The sequence below is a fragment of the Hevea brasiliensis genome, chromosome 6 (genome assembly GCF_030052815.1).
Source record: "Hevea brasiliensis isolate MT/VB/25A 57/8 chromosome 6, ASM3005281v1, whole genome shotgun sequence".
NCBI lineage: Eukaryota > Viridiplantae > Streptophyta > Magnoliopsida > Malpighiales > Euphorbiaceae > Hevea > Hevea brasiliensis.
The window spans coordinates 3,008,872-3,024,871 of NC_079498.1; the positions used below are offsets into that span (position 1 = coordinate 3,008,872).

At 33.3% G+C, this 16,000-nt stretch overlaps 1 protein-coding gene and 1 pseudogene across 2 annotated transcripts; one reads left to right on the forward strand and one right to left on the reverse strand.

The window, feature by feature from the left end:
• The first annotated feature begins 3,564 nt into the window (after nt 1-3,564).
• On the forward strand, nt 3,565-7,404 carry LOC110647179 (uncharacterized). Of its 2 annotated transcripts, none has more exons than XM_021800884.2 (4): nt 3,565-3,697; nt 5,701-5,912; nt 6,791-6,939; nt 7,039-7,404. In XM_021800884.2, the coding sequence occupies exons 1-4, from the start codon at nt 3,652-3,654 to the stop codon at nt 7,124-7,126; spliced, it is 495 nt and encodes a 164-aa protein (XP_021656576.1). In that variant the 5' UTR covers nt 3,565-3,651; the 3' UTR covers nt 7,127-7,404. The 2 variants fall into 2 exon arrangements, with proteins under 2 accessions (XP_021656576.1, XP_021656577.1); XM_021800885.2 differs by having other exon boundaries at nt 3,589-3,697; nt 5,708-5,912.
• Nucleotides 7,405-7,649: 245 nt separating this feature from the next.
• On the reverse strand, nt 7,650-13,672 carry LOC110647174 (high affinity nitrate transporter 2.3-like; annotated as a pseudogene).
• Nucleotides 13,673-16,000: the final 2,328 nt, after the last annotated feature.

Here is a 16,000-nt window from a genome sequence, read left to right on the forward strand (position 1 = left end):
TATCCTTGTTGCGGTGTTTAGAAATTTATTAAACCTCTGTTCCTTAGCGATGTGAAATTATATCAAGCGCTTCTCTTCTCGATGTTCGTGATCCTCTTGATCCAATTAGACTTCTGAGTCTGCCTGTGCTCACGGAGGATGATCAATTCAAAAGCTGTACTTTGATGTGATGGGATGACTCGATATAGTCATGTTAAAATGCCAGTAAATTGTAGTATGGAGTAAGCTCTGGCCTCGGAGCCTATTTCATCGTCAAAGTTAAAAAATGATTTCCGTCTTGTTGTCTACTCGAGGGTATGGATTAAATAGTAATAGTCTAGGTGGGTTACGGTCGCTTCGTATGAGTCTCGGGATTCGTAGCTAAGTTTAAGAATTTCTGACACAGGCATCTCTTATGCGTGAACCTCCTAGCCGCAGCAGGTTATCTGATTGGTAGTACTCAAAATTTTCACTCATGAACCCAAACAGTAAAAGACTGAAGGCGGTTCAAGAGATCAGAATCGGTTTTTTACAGTTCTGATTTGATTTTTATTTAACTTCATTTTAAATTAATTTAAAATATTTAATTTGAACTTAATTTACTTATAAAAAGTAAAGAAATTTAATTTTTTAATTTTAGAGTTAAATTTTTTAATTTTTTAATTTAATTAAAAATACAAAGCCTAATTTTTTTCATTTAAGTTAAATTAAATTAAAATTAAAATTTCTGTATTAATTTAAATAAAATATTTAAAATGAATTATATTGAAAGTATCAATAAATATAAGAGTGAAATTGAATATTAATTTTATATAAAAAAATAATTTAACTTTTAATTAAATGGCTTAATTTCAATCTAATTTTAATTTGATTCAGTATTTATTTTCATTAATTTAATTTAATTTTATTTTTAATTTAAATTAATTCAATTTCAGTTGTATTTTAAATTTGAATTGACTCAAGATTAAAAAAAAAAGAAAAAAAAAATCTGAATTGACTATTGGCCAAGTTTACACGGAACTCAGGTTCATAAGTGCATGACTAGGAAGAGGTTCACTTTTCCATATAATTTTTCACCCTTTGATGTTTAAATAAATCTTATGTCATTGCATGATATGCTGCCACAATTAAGGATCATAGAAAGCAAAATGAAAATTAATGAACTTCATTTCATTTTATTTTATTTTATTTTTTTAATTAAAAAGGGCGGAGGTTAAGAAAATGGTGCTCTCACACTATACCATAGACATAGAATATAATTAAGAGAAAAATTTATCAAATAAATAAAATTAAAAAGAAAATCATCATTTAAAGTATACATAAGATATGTAAACTTACATCTTTCTCAAAACTATGGAAGTGAAATACAGTTCATATCCTTCCTTAGATCCTTCTTAACCACTAATCACTTACCCAACATGGAAATGAGAGCAGGGAGATTGATATATATATATAGGCTACCATCTTCCTCAAGTGATGAAGCAATAATGAAGTGATTATGGCTTCTCAGCTGGTATATTAGAGCAAGAACCAAATGGCTGGTTATTGACATATCTGCTAGGAGCTGAGGAATGCCTAAACCCTTTTGGCAAGCAACCGTTGGCTTCTCTTCCACCAAAAACTGGTTGCTGGTGGTTCAAATGAGGCCTGATTTTCACAAAATCACCACCTTGTGCACTCAGAGGCCTCATGGTGCTTGGAACACTTGAGGGGATGACACGTCCGCCTGTAGTTATGCCTATAATAGAAGATAACAACAGGAGATAGATGAACATAAGAGAGAAGTTTCTACTCGTTGGCATTTTCAAGGTTCTTGAAGTTTGATTGATGATGGTTTCTTTCAAATTCAGGTGATTTTGCTTGTGGGTTTGAAGTTTGAAGCTGGGGAGATGGTTAATTTCTTGAAAGGTTTTTATGGGAAATGAGATGAGATGAGTGTGGTCCGTGTGGAGGTGGTGATGAAAGTTGCCTTAAATAGGCTCGTGAGTTTGCTGAAGAAAGCAGTTATGACACAGCTCATAGCTACCATGGCATTACTTTGAAAGTGTGAGTTGGTGAGGTGGGTTCTCTTTCTTCACCGTGATAAAGTGAGGATGCCCGTGAGTTCTTGTTAATTGCACCACTCCAACCAACAATTTCTCGAGAAAATAATTATAATGTAATTATTAAGCAATCAACTCTCTTAGAATGTGTCTCGATTTTATAATTTTCTTTTTCTAATTACATTGATCAACTTCACTAATTAAAAAGATTGTAATTTTAGGGATTTACAATCCCAATTGAAGCACATGATTGACACAATGTGTTGACATTAAGTTGTTGCTACCGTTTCATTGGATTTGAAGATGAAGTATTAGGCAAGCTTTTATGTTTGCAGGTGTCCTTAGCAGTAAATTCTGAGGGACCATAAGAGGAAAGCATTAAGTTTAAGTCCCACAATGGCGTGTATGCATCAAAAGATTATTGAATTTGAATTCATATAAGTTCCCCATCACTATTAATTAGGGTTGCAATCAGACCAATTTCGAATAAAAATCGTAAGTTTCAATTCAAAATTTAAGGAAATCTAAGTCAGAATTGTAGAATTTCCCTCTGTTTTAATTTAGTTCTAATTTCAGTTCGATTTTGATTTTTATTAGACATGGGATGGGATTGAAGTTTCTGCTCCACCTTCAGGCTTCAGCTCGTGATTCTCTTTATTACTTCTCCGAATAGATGTTATTTCAAAATCATCATAAAGAGCCATTACTAACCAAATTATGAACTTTTTACAGCCACTAAAAAGAGAGAAGCATTTGTGAATTGTGACTCTGCAAAGCATCATCCGAAGAATTGTATCCTTCATTTTGAGCAGCAATTTTACCTTTAATATGTTCTTTTTTTAATTAAAATTTTTAAAAAATTATAATTTTAAAGACCACTCTATATCTCATTCATAATATATATATATATATATATATATATATATATATTTCAACTTCCTTTTCTAGCATTTTAAAAATTAAAATAATTAAAAAGTTAAATTCTTGATCATATGAACTTGATTAATCATGATATAACATGGTGAATCATGAAAGTCAACCTTAAACAGCTTTTTGCCTTGTCCAAATGTTGTGTTTCGGTTAGGAAACTTAGGTGAATCTAAGCTGTCTCCTTTTATCCAGCAATCTTTATGTTGTTAATGTTGCCCATATTATGGTCCAACCAACCAAACTATGGCCTCTGCCACGTGGCTTAATACCCTAAACAAGTGTTTCTGGTGGTATTAATGGTTGCTAATGCAGTTAGTTGAAGGCTGCTTGTAAGGGTTTCAACGCCCTTCTTTAATATCCTTCTTGTTTGGGCACAAATCAGGTGGTTAAAATTCATTGGAGTGCGTATAAAAGTAGTATTATCTTTTTTTATTCTTCAGCTTGGTTAGATACTTGTTTGGGTTAAATTTGTATAATTGGGATAAAATTGAAAATTTACCAAAGATATTATTATTAGCTCTTCAAGATACAACCAAACGGGTTTCAGGGTTAATGGTTGGCAATTCTGAAATTGTTTGCACCAATAAGGGCTCATATGGAAAATATGTCTGACAGCCAAGATAAGAGAATTTCAGAAACTGGGTAGATATTAGATAGTTGTTCCTATAGCTAAAAAACGCAGGACAAGGCCCTTCTTGAAATGGAGTTTGCAGTGCCCACTTTATCATTTGCCTCCTTTACTTCAAGTAATTTACACAGGCTCTAATCTCCTTCTTTATCTTTAATACTCCATGTTCCTCAAGTTGTTCTAGCTGTTGCATATCTATCTTTTCCCATTATAATCTCTTTAACTTTATAATTACTGCAACTTAATTGAGGTAGTTGTCGAGTGTGATAATAGTTATGACAAAGTTAATGGAAAATGCCCATTTAAACATTGGGACTTTGAAGCTTTAAATGGATGGTTGTTGCTTTAATATGTATTTTCTTGATCATTTAGATGTGGGTTTTTTTATTCGGTGAAATCACCAAAGCCATTCATAGTCATCTTTATGGAGGAAGGTCTTTGTTATAATGGTAGTTTTAATTGAGATAAGGATGGTCATTTGTATATGGCTTATCACACCAATTAGAGTAGTTGTGGGTTTTAAAGGGGACACTAGAAGTAATGTTGAGTGCTTGAATAAGGCTTCTGTAATTTGATGGGAAGAATGAATGCGTAATATCTTTCTTGGCCTGTTCAGTTATATAGAATATGGGTTCCTGGTTAAGCCTTAGATTTCCTAAATTATTTATATTTTATGCTCACTGGGGATTCCTTTATTTGTTGTGGGTGGTGGATGGAATCATGAGAAGTGGCTTTATTGCATTTATGTTGGTTCTTGATGAGGTTTCTGCGATTGATCAATGTATGAATAGTTTGTTAAACCACCTTTCTAAATTATGCTATTGTTAAACCCTCACATTTATGATTTAGTGTTATGAATTTGATTTTGTATAGAACTGGGCAATTATGATTTGGAGTGTATTGCATACTTTGTTTAAGCTGCCAAAACTGTCTGTAGGGCTTTATCTTTTACTCTGTTTAAGCCTTTGCTGGAAGAAGCTAACCAAATCTATTGCTTGCAAATATGGACACATTAATTCTATAATGAATATGGCTGGGTACCAATTTCCTGGCTTTCAAATCTGTTTTCAATGGGCTAGAGTAGGTGTGAGGCTTCTATTTGTCCACTTAGAGTTTAATTTGTTGTGGAACTACTTAGTGTCATTCATTTCAGAACTTGCTTTGGGCTACCTATTAGAATGGTGATGTATCCCTTTAGATAAGAAATTAAGAAATTCTGTAGTAATTGAGTTTTCTAGATGAGGTTTCCTTTTAGAGTGGTGATACAGCTACTGAAGAAAATTTCTTACACTCCTCTATGTAAATTACAGCATAAACTGTCTTTATACAGTTAAAACAGCAAATTTATCTAATAGGCTTTTGAATATGTTGCCTCAAGGATAATAAAGTATAATATAACAGATAATTGAAAAGCTCCCTCCATTTGCTGCCCAATTGTACTTATTTGTTTCCTTGTGTAATTCCATGATTTTATGAATACTTAAGCATGCCTGGTATACTGTAATAGAGCATAATGGTGATGAAATAGATTATTGTTCTATAGAATATTTATTTCAGTACTGTTCCGTGTTGTATCGATCCTCTTGCTAATTCATTGTAGGGTTCTTGAGGTTAAGGGCTTTATGTCTTTGACAAGCTTCAATCTCAATGTCTTTGGGCAATTGGGTTAGGGTGTGTAACAGTAGATTCTTTGGGCTTGTTCTGCCTATTTCCAAGTTTTTTGTTCTTTAAAGAGTCCGAAACATGATACTTTTGACCTTTCATGCTTTCCTATGTGTTTCTTGCTAAGTTATATCTACTTTTGAAGTAAATATTTGTTTCTTTTTAATATCTTCCCTCTTGTTGAACTGTAATCTATGGTGACTGGTAATGTTGTTGCATTTTTTAGTCCTGTTAGTCCTGGGACAGTTTTTTTAGGCCATGTTGATTATGAGTCTTAATGCTAGAAGGACAATTCTGCCGGTTACATTTGTAAAATTTAACTCTTTAACTTAAAGCACATTAAGAGTGTAGGATTTCATTGGAAAGGGACCTTTTGTTGGTCACTTGAAAATAATCATTTTGGATTCTTATTTGGAATTCTTAGTGCTTGTGAGTTATCTAACTTTTGACGTCGTGAAGCAATTAGGATGCCCAAGCCTGGAGTTCATAATATACTGAATCCCATTGCGCAGTCTTCAGTTGATATTAAATTACAAAAACAAAAGAGAAAAACATGCTTAGTATCTTCTGCTCTACCAGAAACAGCTGCTTCTGTGGCAATTGCTGCCACAGTTGTGGGTGCAGCAGCTACACTTCTTGTGAGAAGAACCAAAGCTTCTAAGACAAATGAGGTACATATTTAACTTGGAAAGATGTAAAATGCTTTACTTGAAATGTAAAAAAAGGCATTGATATTTGGATATATGCAATTGGCAGTTTATATGATGGTGGATATAAGCAAATGCATCTTAGAAAAACTCCAGTGTGCTTCCTCTCTCACATTATGTGACTATAAATTTTCCTAGAATCTTTCCAATTTTCTTATGATCTTTTCTTTCTAGAAGTGTTTCACTGGAACACAGCAAATCAAGTGGTGTATCTTTTTCATTTTCAACATGAAAGAGGCACAAAGTATATTTATCTGCAGCATCCTCTATTTAGCTTAGCTTCTTTCCTGGCTTGTATGCTTGTTTATATACAAATAGGGGCATGCAAATGGTCGGTTCGATTTCAAACCGAACCAAACTGACAAAACCAAAAATTGAAAATCAAGAATTTTGAAAATTGAACCAAACTGATCACTAAGAGACAACTGAACTCAACCAAATCGATAAATATCAGTTCAGTTCAGTTTTAAATCGATTAAACTGAATTTTGCAAGATTTCATATTTTTAACATCAAATCTCAATAATGAAAACATAAAAAAAAAAAACTTAGAAATCAGAACTAAAAAATCTTAGGGTTTCTTTTATATATATATATAGTTTGGTTATTTTCATAAAAATCAGTTTTTTTTTATGAAAATAACCAAACCGAACCGATTAATCAAAATTATCAAAATTTATAAATCAAACCAAACCGATTGAATTTTAAACCGAACATATTGAACCGAATTGATTCGGTTTGGTTTGATTTGATTTTTTGGTTCAGATCGAAATCTACTCACCCTTATATGTAAATGTGTACATATTGCTGATTTAACTAATTAATATCATTACTAAATTGCAGATTCAATTGAAAACATGTGAAGATTGTGGTGGTTCTGGTATATGTTCTGAATGTAATGGTGAGGGATTTATGCTTAAGAAACTGTCGGAAGAAAGTGCTGAGAGAGCAAGGTTGAATGCAAAGAATATGGCCACAAGATATACAGCAGGGTACATTCTAAGTCTCCCTTTCTCATGTGCATCCACACTCACACTTGGTTTGAAATGCTCTTATTCTTAGAGGGATCCAATGAAATTCATTTGTTTTAGGCTTCCAAAAAAGTGGAGTTACTGTACAAAGTGCTCTTCTGCTAGATCTTGTAGTACTTGTGGTGGCCGGGGAAAGTTAAGCTACTAGTTTTGCTCTAATAATGTTCTTGCCTCTAATTGAGATTGGCTCTCTACGCTGCTCGGTTCAAAATTATGGAAAGGTAGAGTGAGCTTGCTATTGATGGTTGAAACTGGAAATTTTCTTGTCGAGTTCATTAGATGATTAATATATATAGTTTTATTAAATTTTACATTTCATCACAATGTTGCAAAGTTTTATCTATCATGTAATGAGCAAAGAAATATATTTTTTGACATTGTATTTTGCATTTGCAAAGATCATATGTATGAATTTTTTGGCTTTTATTTCGGTATCATTAGCATTCTGTAAAAACTATTTTGTGGGTATCATCCTCTATTATAAGAGGCATTTGATAGTATTCATAGCATTACTGCTATATCCATCAAAAGAAATCTGTGACATTATCAGAGCTGGTAACTATATACCTAAGAAAAGGTTTATTCTTTAATCTTACCATTTGCCTTACATGAACAAAGCAATGGTAATTATTGCTATTTTACATATGCGTTCTGCACTAAACATTATTGATTCATGTAGCGTTTGCTACCGGAACAAGGGTATTGCATCTGCCTCTCTCTGACCGGCTGTTCTTAGCAAATAGGAGGCTTCCTTTATGCACCCTTTTGCATCTCCTCCTCCATCCGCTCTGATGTGTAATAGTACTCTTCAAAAGATTTTGTGGGGTTTTTGGAAGGAGGGAGGAACATGCTTCCCCACTGTGGAAAATGAATTAATGCTATTGGAAGGGTACATAATACTGCCAAAATACCCATCAAAGATAAACCTGTTGTTGTGCAGAATCTTGATTTAGAAAAGAACATTAGCTGATTCAAGTCAGACCCAAAGTTCCCTCCTGCACCTGTTAGACTAGATAATAGACCTAAAAATCGTCTGGAAACAAAAGGAATGATCCAATAAGTTGCTTCACAAGTGGCTTGAATACCAATAGAAGATAGCATCATTGCTAAGATTGCAATGGGGAGTGAATTGGCACGGCCTAACCAGATACATATGATAGCCCTAAGGTTTGGAGGATCTAGAGGGTCCAGAGCTTACCCCTTATGCCATATCTTTTAGCTATTAAATCAAAGGCGTAACCACCAAACGAGCGAGCAAAGATGTTGGTCATTCCAAAGCTAACTGCTATTACTCCAACTGTGTGGAGCTTCAAGTTAAATCTATCATAGAAATATTCAGTGATTATATTGTTGGTGGTCAATTGGATTCCCATGGAAAACTCATACAGCAGGCAAAAAATCCATGTTCTGTAGTTTTTGATTCCACATTTCAGGACCTGAACAAGAAATTAAACTAGTTATTAATATTATATTGTGGAGATTGACATGAGTTGAACATAATGGAGAAGAATAGGAGTTAACATACTCGGATGATTACCTTAGAGAATTTTTTTTTTTGGCAACATGACCTTTCTTTTGTAAGGTGCTGAGGTTTCCATCAGGCAAATCTTAGCCAAGGATTAAAACAACAATTCCCATTATCACATGAAGACAGCCAGGAACAAAGAAGGAAATCCTCCAAGCAGTGAATGGAGTGGCACCTGCTAGTTTGATAATGTGAAAAACCAAAGGCATCAAGAGTTAAGTGACTCCACCACCATATCACCCCACCCACCTGCACATCCATTAACAAGCCCAACAATCTTCCCATTGAACATTGTGGTTGTCCAGTATTGGCATGAAATGAACGTTGCAAGATAGAATCCAATCATGAATTGGATGGTTAGGTGTCCTCGTGCATCGGATACAAATGACATACAGAATACAGTAGAAGCAAATAACATTAAGAGAAATGCAGTGCCATATCTTGGTCCTACAAGGTCACAGATTACACCCATTACAAGCCTAGAGAGTATGCTCTCAGAAACAGAAGCAAACCCAGCATTACCAAGTATGGACTTTGGTTGAACCATCTAAAGAGATAAAACCCATTGGGTGCAAGTCGGTCTTTAAGAGAAAGACTGACATGGATGGCAATGTGCAGACATATAAAGCCAGGCTGGTTGCTAAAGGTTACAGGCAAAAGCAAGGCATTAACTTTGATGAAACCTTCTCGCTAGTAGCCATGCTCAAATCCATAAGGATTTTGCATGCTATAGCTACATACTTTGATTATAAAATTTGACAAATGGATATCAAAATCACATTCCTAAATGGGAATCTGCAAGAGGATGTGTACATGACACAACCTGTAGGTTTGAATCCAAAGAATTTCCTGATAAAGTATGCAAGCTCCAAAAGTCTATTTATGGACTAAAGCAAGCTTCACGAAGTTGGAACATCCGTTTTAATGAAACAGTCAAAGAGTTTGACTTCATAAAAAATGTGGATGAACGTTGTGTTTACAAGAAGGTTAGTGGGAGTGGAATCGTTTTCCTTATTTTATATGTGGATAACATATTATTAATAGGAAATGATGTGCCATTACTCCAATCTGTAAAGATATAGTTGTCTAAGAAATTCTCCATGAAGGATTTGGGAGAAGCAGTCTATATTCTGGGAATTAAAATCTATAGAGATAGATCCAGAAAGTGCCTTGGTCTCTCATAATCTGCGTACATAGACAAAGTGTTAAAACGGTTTGACGTGGAAGAATCAAAATAGGGATTCTTGCCCATATTGCATGGTATTTCTCTTTCCAAAGACATGTGTCCTAAAACACTGATTGAGAAAGAGAAAATGGATAGGATCCCTTATGCCTCAGCTATTGAATCTATTATGTATGTAATGTTATGTACAAGGCCAGATGTATCTTATGCTTTAAGCATAACTAGTAGATACCAAGCTAATCCAGGTGAACATCATTGGACAGTAGTAAAGAACATTCTTAAGTACTTGAGAAGGACTAAAGATATATTTCTAGTCTACGAAGATGGTGAACTGGTAGTTCAAGGGTATTCTGATGCCAGCTTTCAATCTGACAAAGATGATAGCAAATCTCAGTCTAGTTATATTTTTATACTTAATGGTGGTGTTGTGAGTTGGAAAAGTTGCAAATAGGAAACTATAGCAGATTCTACAACTGAAGCTGAGTACATCTCTGCATCTGAGGCAGCAAAAGAGACTGTTTGGATCAAAAAGTTCACCACTGAACTTGGTGTGGTTCCTAGCATTGTTGATCCAGTAACTTTGTACTGTTACAACAATGGAGCCATATCACAAACTAAGGAACCAAGGTTTCATCAGTAATCCAAACATGTACTTAAGCGATTCCATTTGATAAGAGAAATCATTGAGAGGAAAGAATAATAGTAAAAGTCCCCACTGAAGAGAATCTTACAGATCCTCTTACTAAGGCATTGTCCCAGTGAAGACACGAACACCACCTGCAGGGTTATGGTATTAGATACATGGGTGATTGACTTTAGTGCAAGTAGGAGATTGTTTGTGTATGTGCACTATAGTCAATGTATTAGTTACAAGTGTGATCACTTAATACATGTATATATTTTGTTATTAATAAAGACTGTTTTATCTTTAATGTTCAATTTAATTTTAATGAATATTAATTAATAAAGATAAAGTCCATGGAATTATATGCATAGCAGTGAAAATTATAATGTTATTATAATTATGAAATTTTGACTGCATTATAGCATTATTCTAAAAATGTTCCTGATCAATATTATATCGAGACTGAACATTGATATAACTGTTGAGACCAGTACATATTGCATTCTTTTCTTTATGAAAGGAAGCAGCAATTCTTATTAAATTGAGCTATATGAGACACCTAGAACCAATGTGTAGGTGCTTGTGGTGACAAGTTTACTAAACTAACCCGCATGAGGATTCCATATGGAAGTTTACCTGTGTCTATGAAAAGACTCGCGTCACAGTAAGTAATCTTTAAACTGGAGACATTATGTTATCTTATAGAGGAATCACTATATTTTGATATTGCTCACATATCATTCTATATAAGGATAACAAATATGGCAATTGTTGGATATAGTATGAACTATGTGTAGATATTTAATTGTCAAGATAGAATTTATCACCCTAGGTAATAAAACATATTTCAATTATTCTTAGTTAGTATGAATTGTTAAATCCTTGCGCAAGGTAAAATAAGTTTGAGATCTTATTTAATTAATCAATCATACTGGGGGGACAGAAATGATTTATACATAGCAGACACATTCCATACATCAATGTATAAATCAGAATATTATGATGAAAAGATATTAATTACATTGGCAGACTAATCATAGAAAGGTTAGTCAAACCACTTTAACAAATTTTAATATTTGGGTAGTCATTACACATTACTAGATATCAATAATGATCTATAAATATAATTAATCAATTATATATGAATTGATGATAAATTTAAGTGTTAATTTTATTTAATTATATTTGTTGCCAGCATATTAGGAACTTAACAGGTCATACACATAAAGATTGTAAGTGAGGAATTAAATTGGGTTATCAAGTTGGACTTTATAAAAATAAAATAAAATAATTCTAGAGACTTATGGACTAAAATATAAATTTTATTTAGACTGCTTAATGTCCTAATAATTAAGTGTGGACTTAATTTAAAATTTCAAGGATTGTAGGAATTAATTATGTAAATTTTAATTCCTAAAAGGGTCCATTTATAATTAATAAATTAAAGGGTTAAATTTATAATTATTGAAAGTTGCTCCCTGTGAAAGGAAGCTTGTCTTCCAATTTTAAGAGAGAACTTCCTTTTTAAAGCTAGCACTCAAAAACTTTCAAATTCTCTAAAAGGAGTTTTGGAGAATTTCCTCACAAGTGGACTGTGGATACCATCAGAATTCGGACATTTGGATGGCTAGTGGTTTTCTACAATGCGGCCCGGTGGTTAGCAAAGTCTCAAAAGTAATTAGAGGTAATTTGCTAGACAATAAAAATTTTAAAAATTCCACCATTCCATAATATAAATAAAATAAATTTTGGGTTTAACTTTCTGCTCCAATTTAACGTGCATTAATGCTTCCTAACAATTTAATCAATGAGAAAGTCAAAGGGAGGAAATTCCAAATTAACCTGTCATAGAAATATTCAACTCCCATGGAGTAGCCATAGAGAAGGAAAAAGATCCAAGTCCTGTAATTTGCGATGGCATACCACAAAACCTTGGAGAACTTATCCTTAGTGACATCACCCTTCTTCTGCAGGGCTCCGAGGTTCCCATCAGGCAGGTCTTGGCCTAGAGTCAAGACCAAGATTCCCATGATCAGATGAAGACATCCTGGAACAAAAAATGCTATACTCCAATCAGTGAATGGAGTTGCCCCAGCTCGCTGAATTAACTATTAGACCAAGGGCATTATTAGCTGTGTTGCACCTCCACCCATGTTCCCCCACCCAGCAGCGGTTCCATTGACAAGCCCAATGATCTTGCTATTGAACATTGTGCTCATCCAATACTGGCAAGAGACAAAGATTGCAAGAGAGAATCCAATCATGAATCGAACGGCTGTGTCCTCCATCTGAGGATACAAAAGACATGCAAAAACACAGTTTGAGCAGATAACTTTATGAGGAAGGCACACCATATCTTGGCCCTAGCAGGTCACAAACAACACTCATTGCAAGCCTGCAGAAGATGCTGCCAGAGACAGAAGCAACTCCACCATTTCCTATATCTGCTTTAACTAAGTTGAGGTTATCGCGGATAATGGGAGCAAGAGGAGCAGCTGCAAAGGTAGACACAAAGCAAGTAAAGAAGGAAATCCAGGTTAGGTGAAAAGTTCTCATGTGAGGATTAGCAAAGGAAAGAACTTTAAAAACTTTGGCCTTGTGCTCAGAATCAACTGGTATGGTAAATTTTGCTGTTGGATCAGTTGGGTCTATAGGAGAAGCAACTGAGAATGCAAATGTTTGCTCTCTGCCTGTTACTGATAAAACAAAGGGAATATGTTTCTCACAAGCTTCTCTCTGTGATAACAAAAACAGAGAGGTAAAAAATAGAGTGAACTTTTAATAAACAGATTATAGATACCAGAAAATATTGAGCTGAATACTATACAATTTATTAATCTCTAGATCGTACTTAAATACATAAAAAATATAACTGAATGCCAACATTTTAGGCACTACCTCTACTACTGAAACAACTCACACATTGTCTTTATTCCTTAAGACTAGGACACATAGCAACAACTAGAAAACTGAATTTGATTAAGTAAAAACAATAATTCTTGGACTCTTGAATAAAGGAAATAAACTGAATAATTTCTGTATTATACTTTAATAGTTACTCCATGCATTGAACTTCAAGGAGAACCCTCAATATTATCCATTTTATTTCCTTTCTACTTCCCGAAAAAGATGATAGCAAGTAGAGAAGTGTACAAGCCCAGGTGGGAAAGTTGCTTTTGTTATGTGAAAAGGGATGTGATGTTTTGTGGTATTGATATTGAATTGGAAGATGAAATTGTAGCAAGTCCTTGACAGACACTTGGGCCAAATTGATGAGAAAACGGCAAAGGTAAAGTTTAAAAAAAAAAATAAAAAAAACACGTCCTCGCATCTCATCTGCCTGTGCTTCAGGGGGACTCATCGTATATCCCAAAGGATCACCTTGTCCTTTCATTCCATTTCTGGATCATCAAGACCAAACCCTGATTAATGATGATATTTATACAAAAATAACACTTGGGTGGTTGTTATTAATAGGAAAATTGAGCCAAAAGGTATAATATAGTTGTAAGCATGTTGACTAGCGTTCCAAGCTCTATAGGGCCAGATTTTTTTTGGTTCCAGGGTAATTATTGTAGAAACTAAGATGATTAATACATACACATAAAACTATTCAAGAGTAGATGTATAACTTTGACTCTTTAATATTGCAAGATTTCAATTCAGTTGTTAAGGTATCATACGATGCATAATCCTATGCTCTGTGGGATGGGAGAGGGACACTTCCTAAATTAAAGAGATAAATTTCTAGTAACAAAGTCACCTAGTTGTGTTTAAGAAGCCATAGAATTCTTCGAGCTAAAGGAACATTTCGCAAAAATAATCTTTCAAGATTTTAGATTTGCTATGTATTTAGAAATAATTTGAGGTTATAGATTCTCATAAATATTATTTATAAGTACCTATAGCCTCAAATTATTTCAATATATTACTTAACCTCATTTAACATTGGTTTTCTTAGGTTGATTATATTTGGGGAGGCCTGTTGGTCGGAGTTTAATTAAGAGACCTATGCTAAGTTTTTTATGCATTTCTAATCTAATAAAATTCCTGGCTTATAAAAAAAATTATTACTTAACCATTGGACTGCTACAGTTTAATTAACCATATATGATTTTGATGAAACCATGGCACATAGATGAAGAATATCCTATGTATAATGATGTTGCAAATTAATTGAGGATCACGCTATAAGATATATTGTCCTGTATTTATATGTTTAATTAGTATCATTTGTATACTAAAACTCTAATGAATCGATAAAATTTAATTTAATGATATTAAAACCTTTTAAAAGCGATTAAATTTTAAAGGTTGTCATTTCTCATAGCTACATAGAAGCCAATTTTGTTGCAAATAAGCTTGCCAATATGGCTATTATTGGTGATGAGGGTTTGCATTTGCTTCTTTGCTGCATCAAGATGATCAAGGAGTTATTTCCTTGACCTACTGTTTTAATGTAATTTCTTTTCAGTAGCTGCACTTTGGTTTTGGTTTTGCTCTTGGTTGTATTTCCTTTTTGCCAGGTGCATGGGATTGGTCTATTGATCAAAGCGTAATTTGGATTTATTCATATTAAGTTTTTATTTTATTTTATTTATTAATAAAATTGCTACTTATAAAAAAAATAATCAAGGAATTTTTTTGGTCAAGAGTAGTACCTTCTCAGTTTTTTTTTTAATTTTTTATCCTCTTAAAATTTCTGTTAAATTTGTGACTTAAAATTTTGGTAGAATTAAAAAATATCTTTATAGATAGACTAAAACTACTACTTTAATATTATTTCTAAAATGGGATTCATAATTATTTACCCCCATCAATTAAATTCAAAAAAAAAAAAAAGGTCATTATTGATAGGTCCTCTTGGCTCCAGGCAGATAAGCATGGCGTAATTTGATAAGCTGCTTACAATTATCATTGCCGTCCAAGGGACTTGGAATTATATAAATCACATACTGCCAGGACATACTTGGATGTACTTTTAGTTACAATGTATTTTCATATGTATACGTATATTGAATAATATTTGATATATTGAAAATCTACAACTTCAACGTATCTCTTTCGTATATCTTAATAAACTTCGGATACCCAAGATTTTTTTTTTTTTTTTGATATCACTACCCCCCTCTCTTGCATCAGAAGAAGAGGAGAATTGAACCCATTATTTCTAAATTTTCAATTTTTTTAAAAAAATTATCATAATTTAAATTTCTAGCTTGAATGTTAAACTGTAAACCCCATGGCTTGCTGGTAGTTTAGGGACGCTTTCAGCGTTCTTTTCACTATTTATAAACTCGCTAATGTCATATCGGCCTACTTATTAATCTACACACGCATTTGTTTGTCTTTTTTATTAACAAGTTGATGAATATTTATGTTGTATTGCGTTAACTTTCCCTTCAACTCAGCTAATAATTGAGAATCTAATTATTATTAAATTCATTTCCCCAATTCCATCCCGTTAGAGAATAATAATTTGCCATGCATGGATGATTCTAGTCCAGATAGAATCTTCACATTTTCCTTGAAATCTGCATCTATGATTCTCTACACTTGAATCCTCGGAATATTTCTAGATATGGCATATATGGATTTTTTTTTTTAAACACCTTGATTCCTTACAAACAAGTAATTATATTCTGAGTTACATAAAGGAAATAGCCCAAAGTAAATAATTTTATAAGAG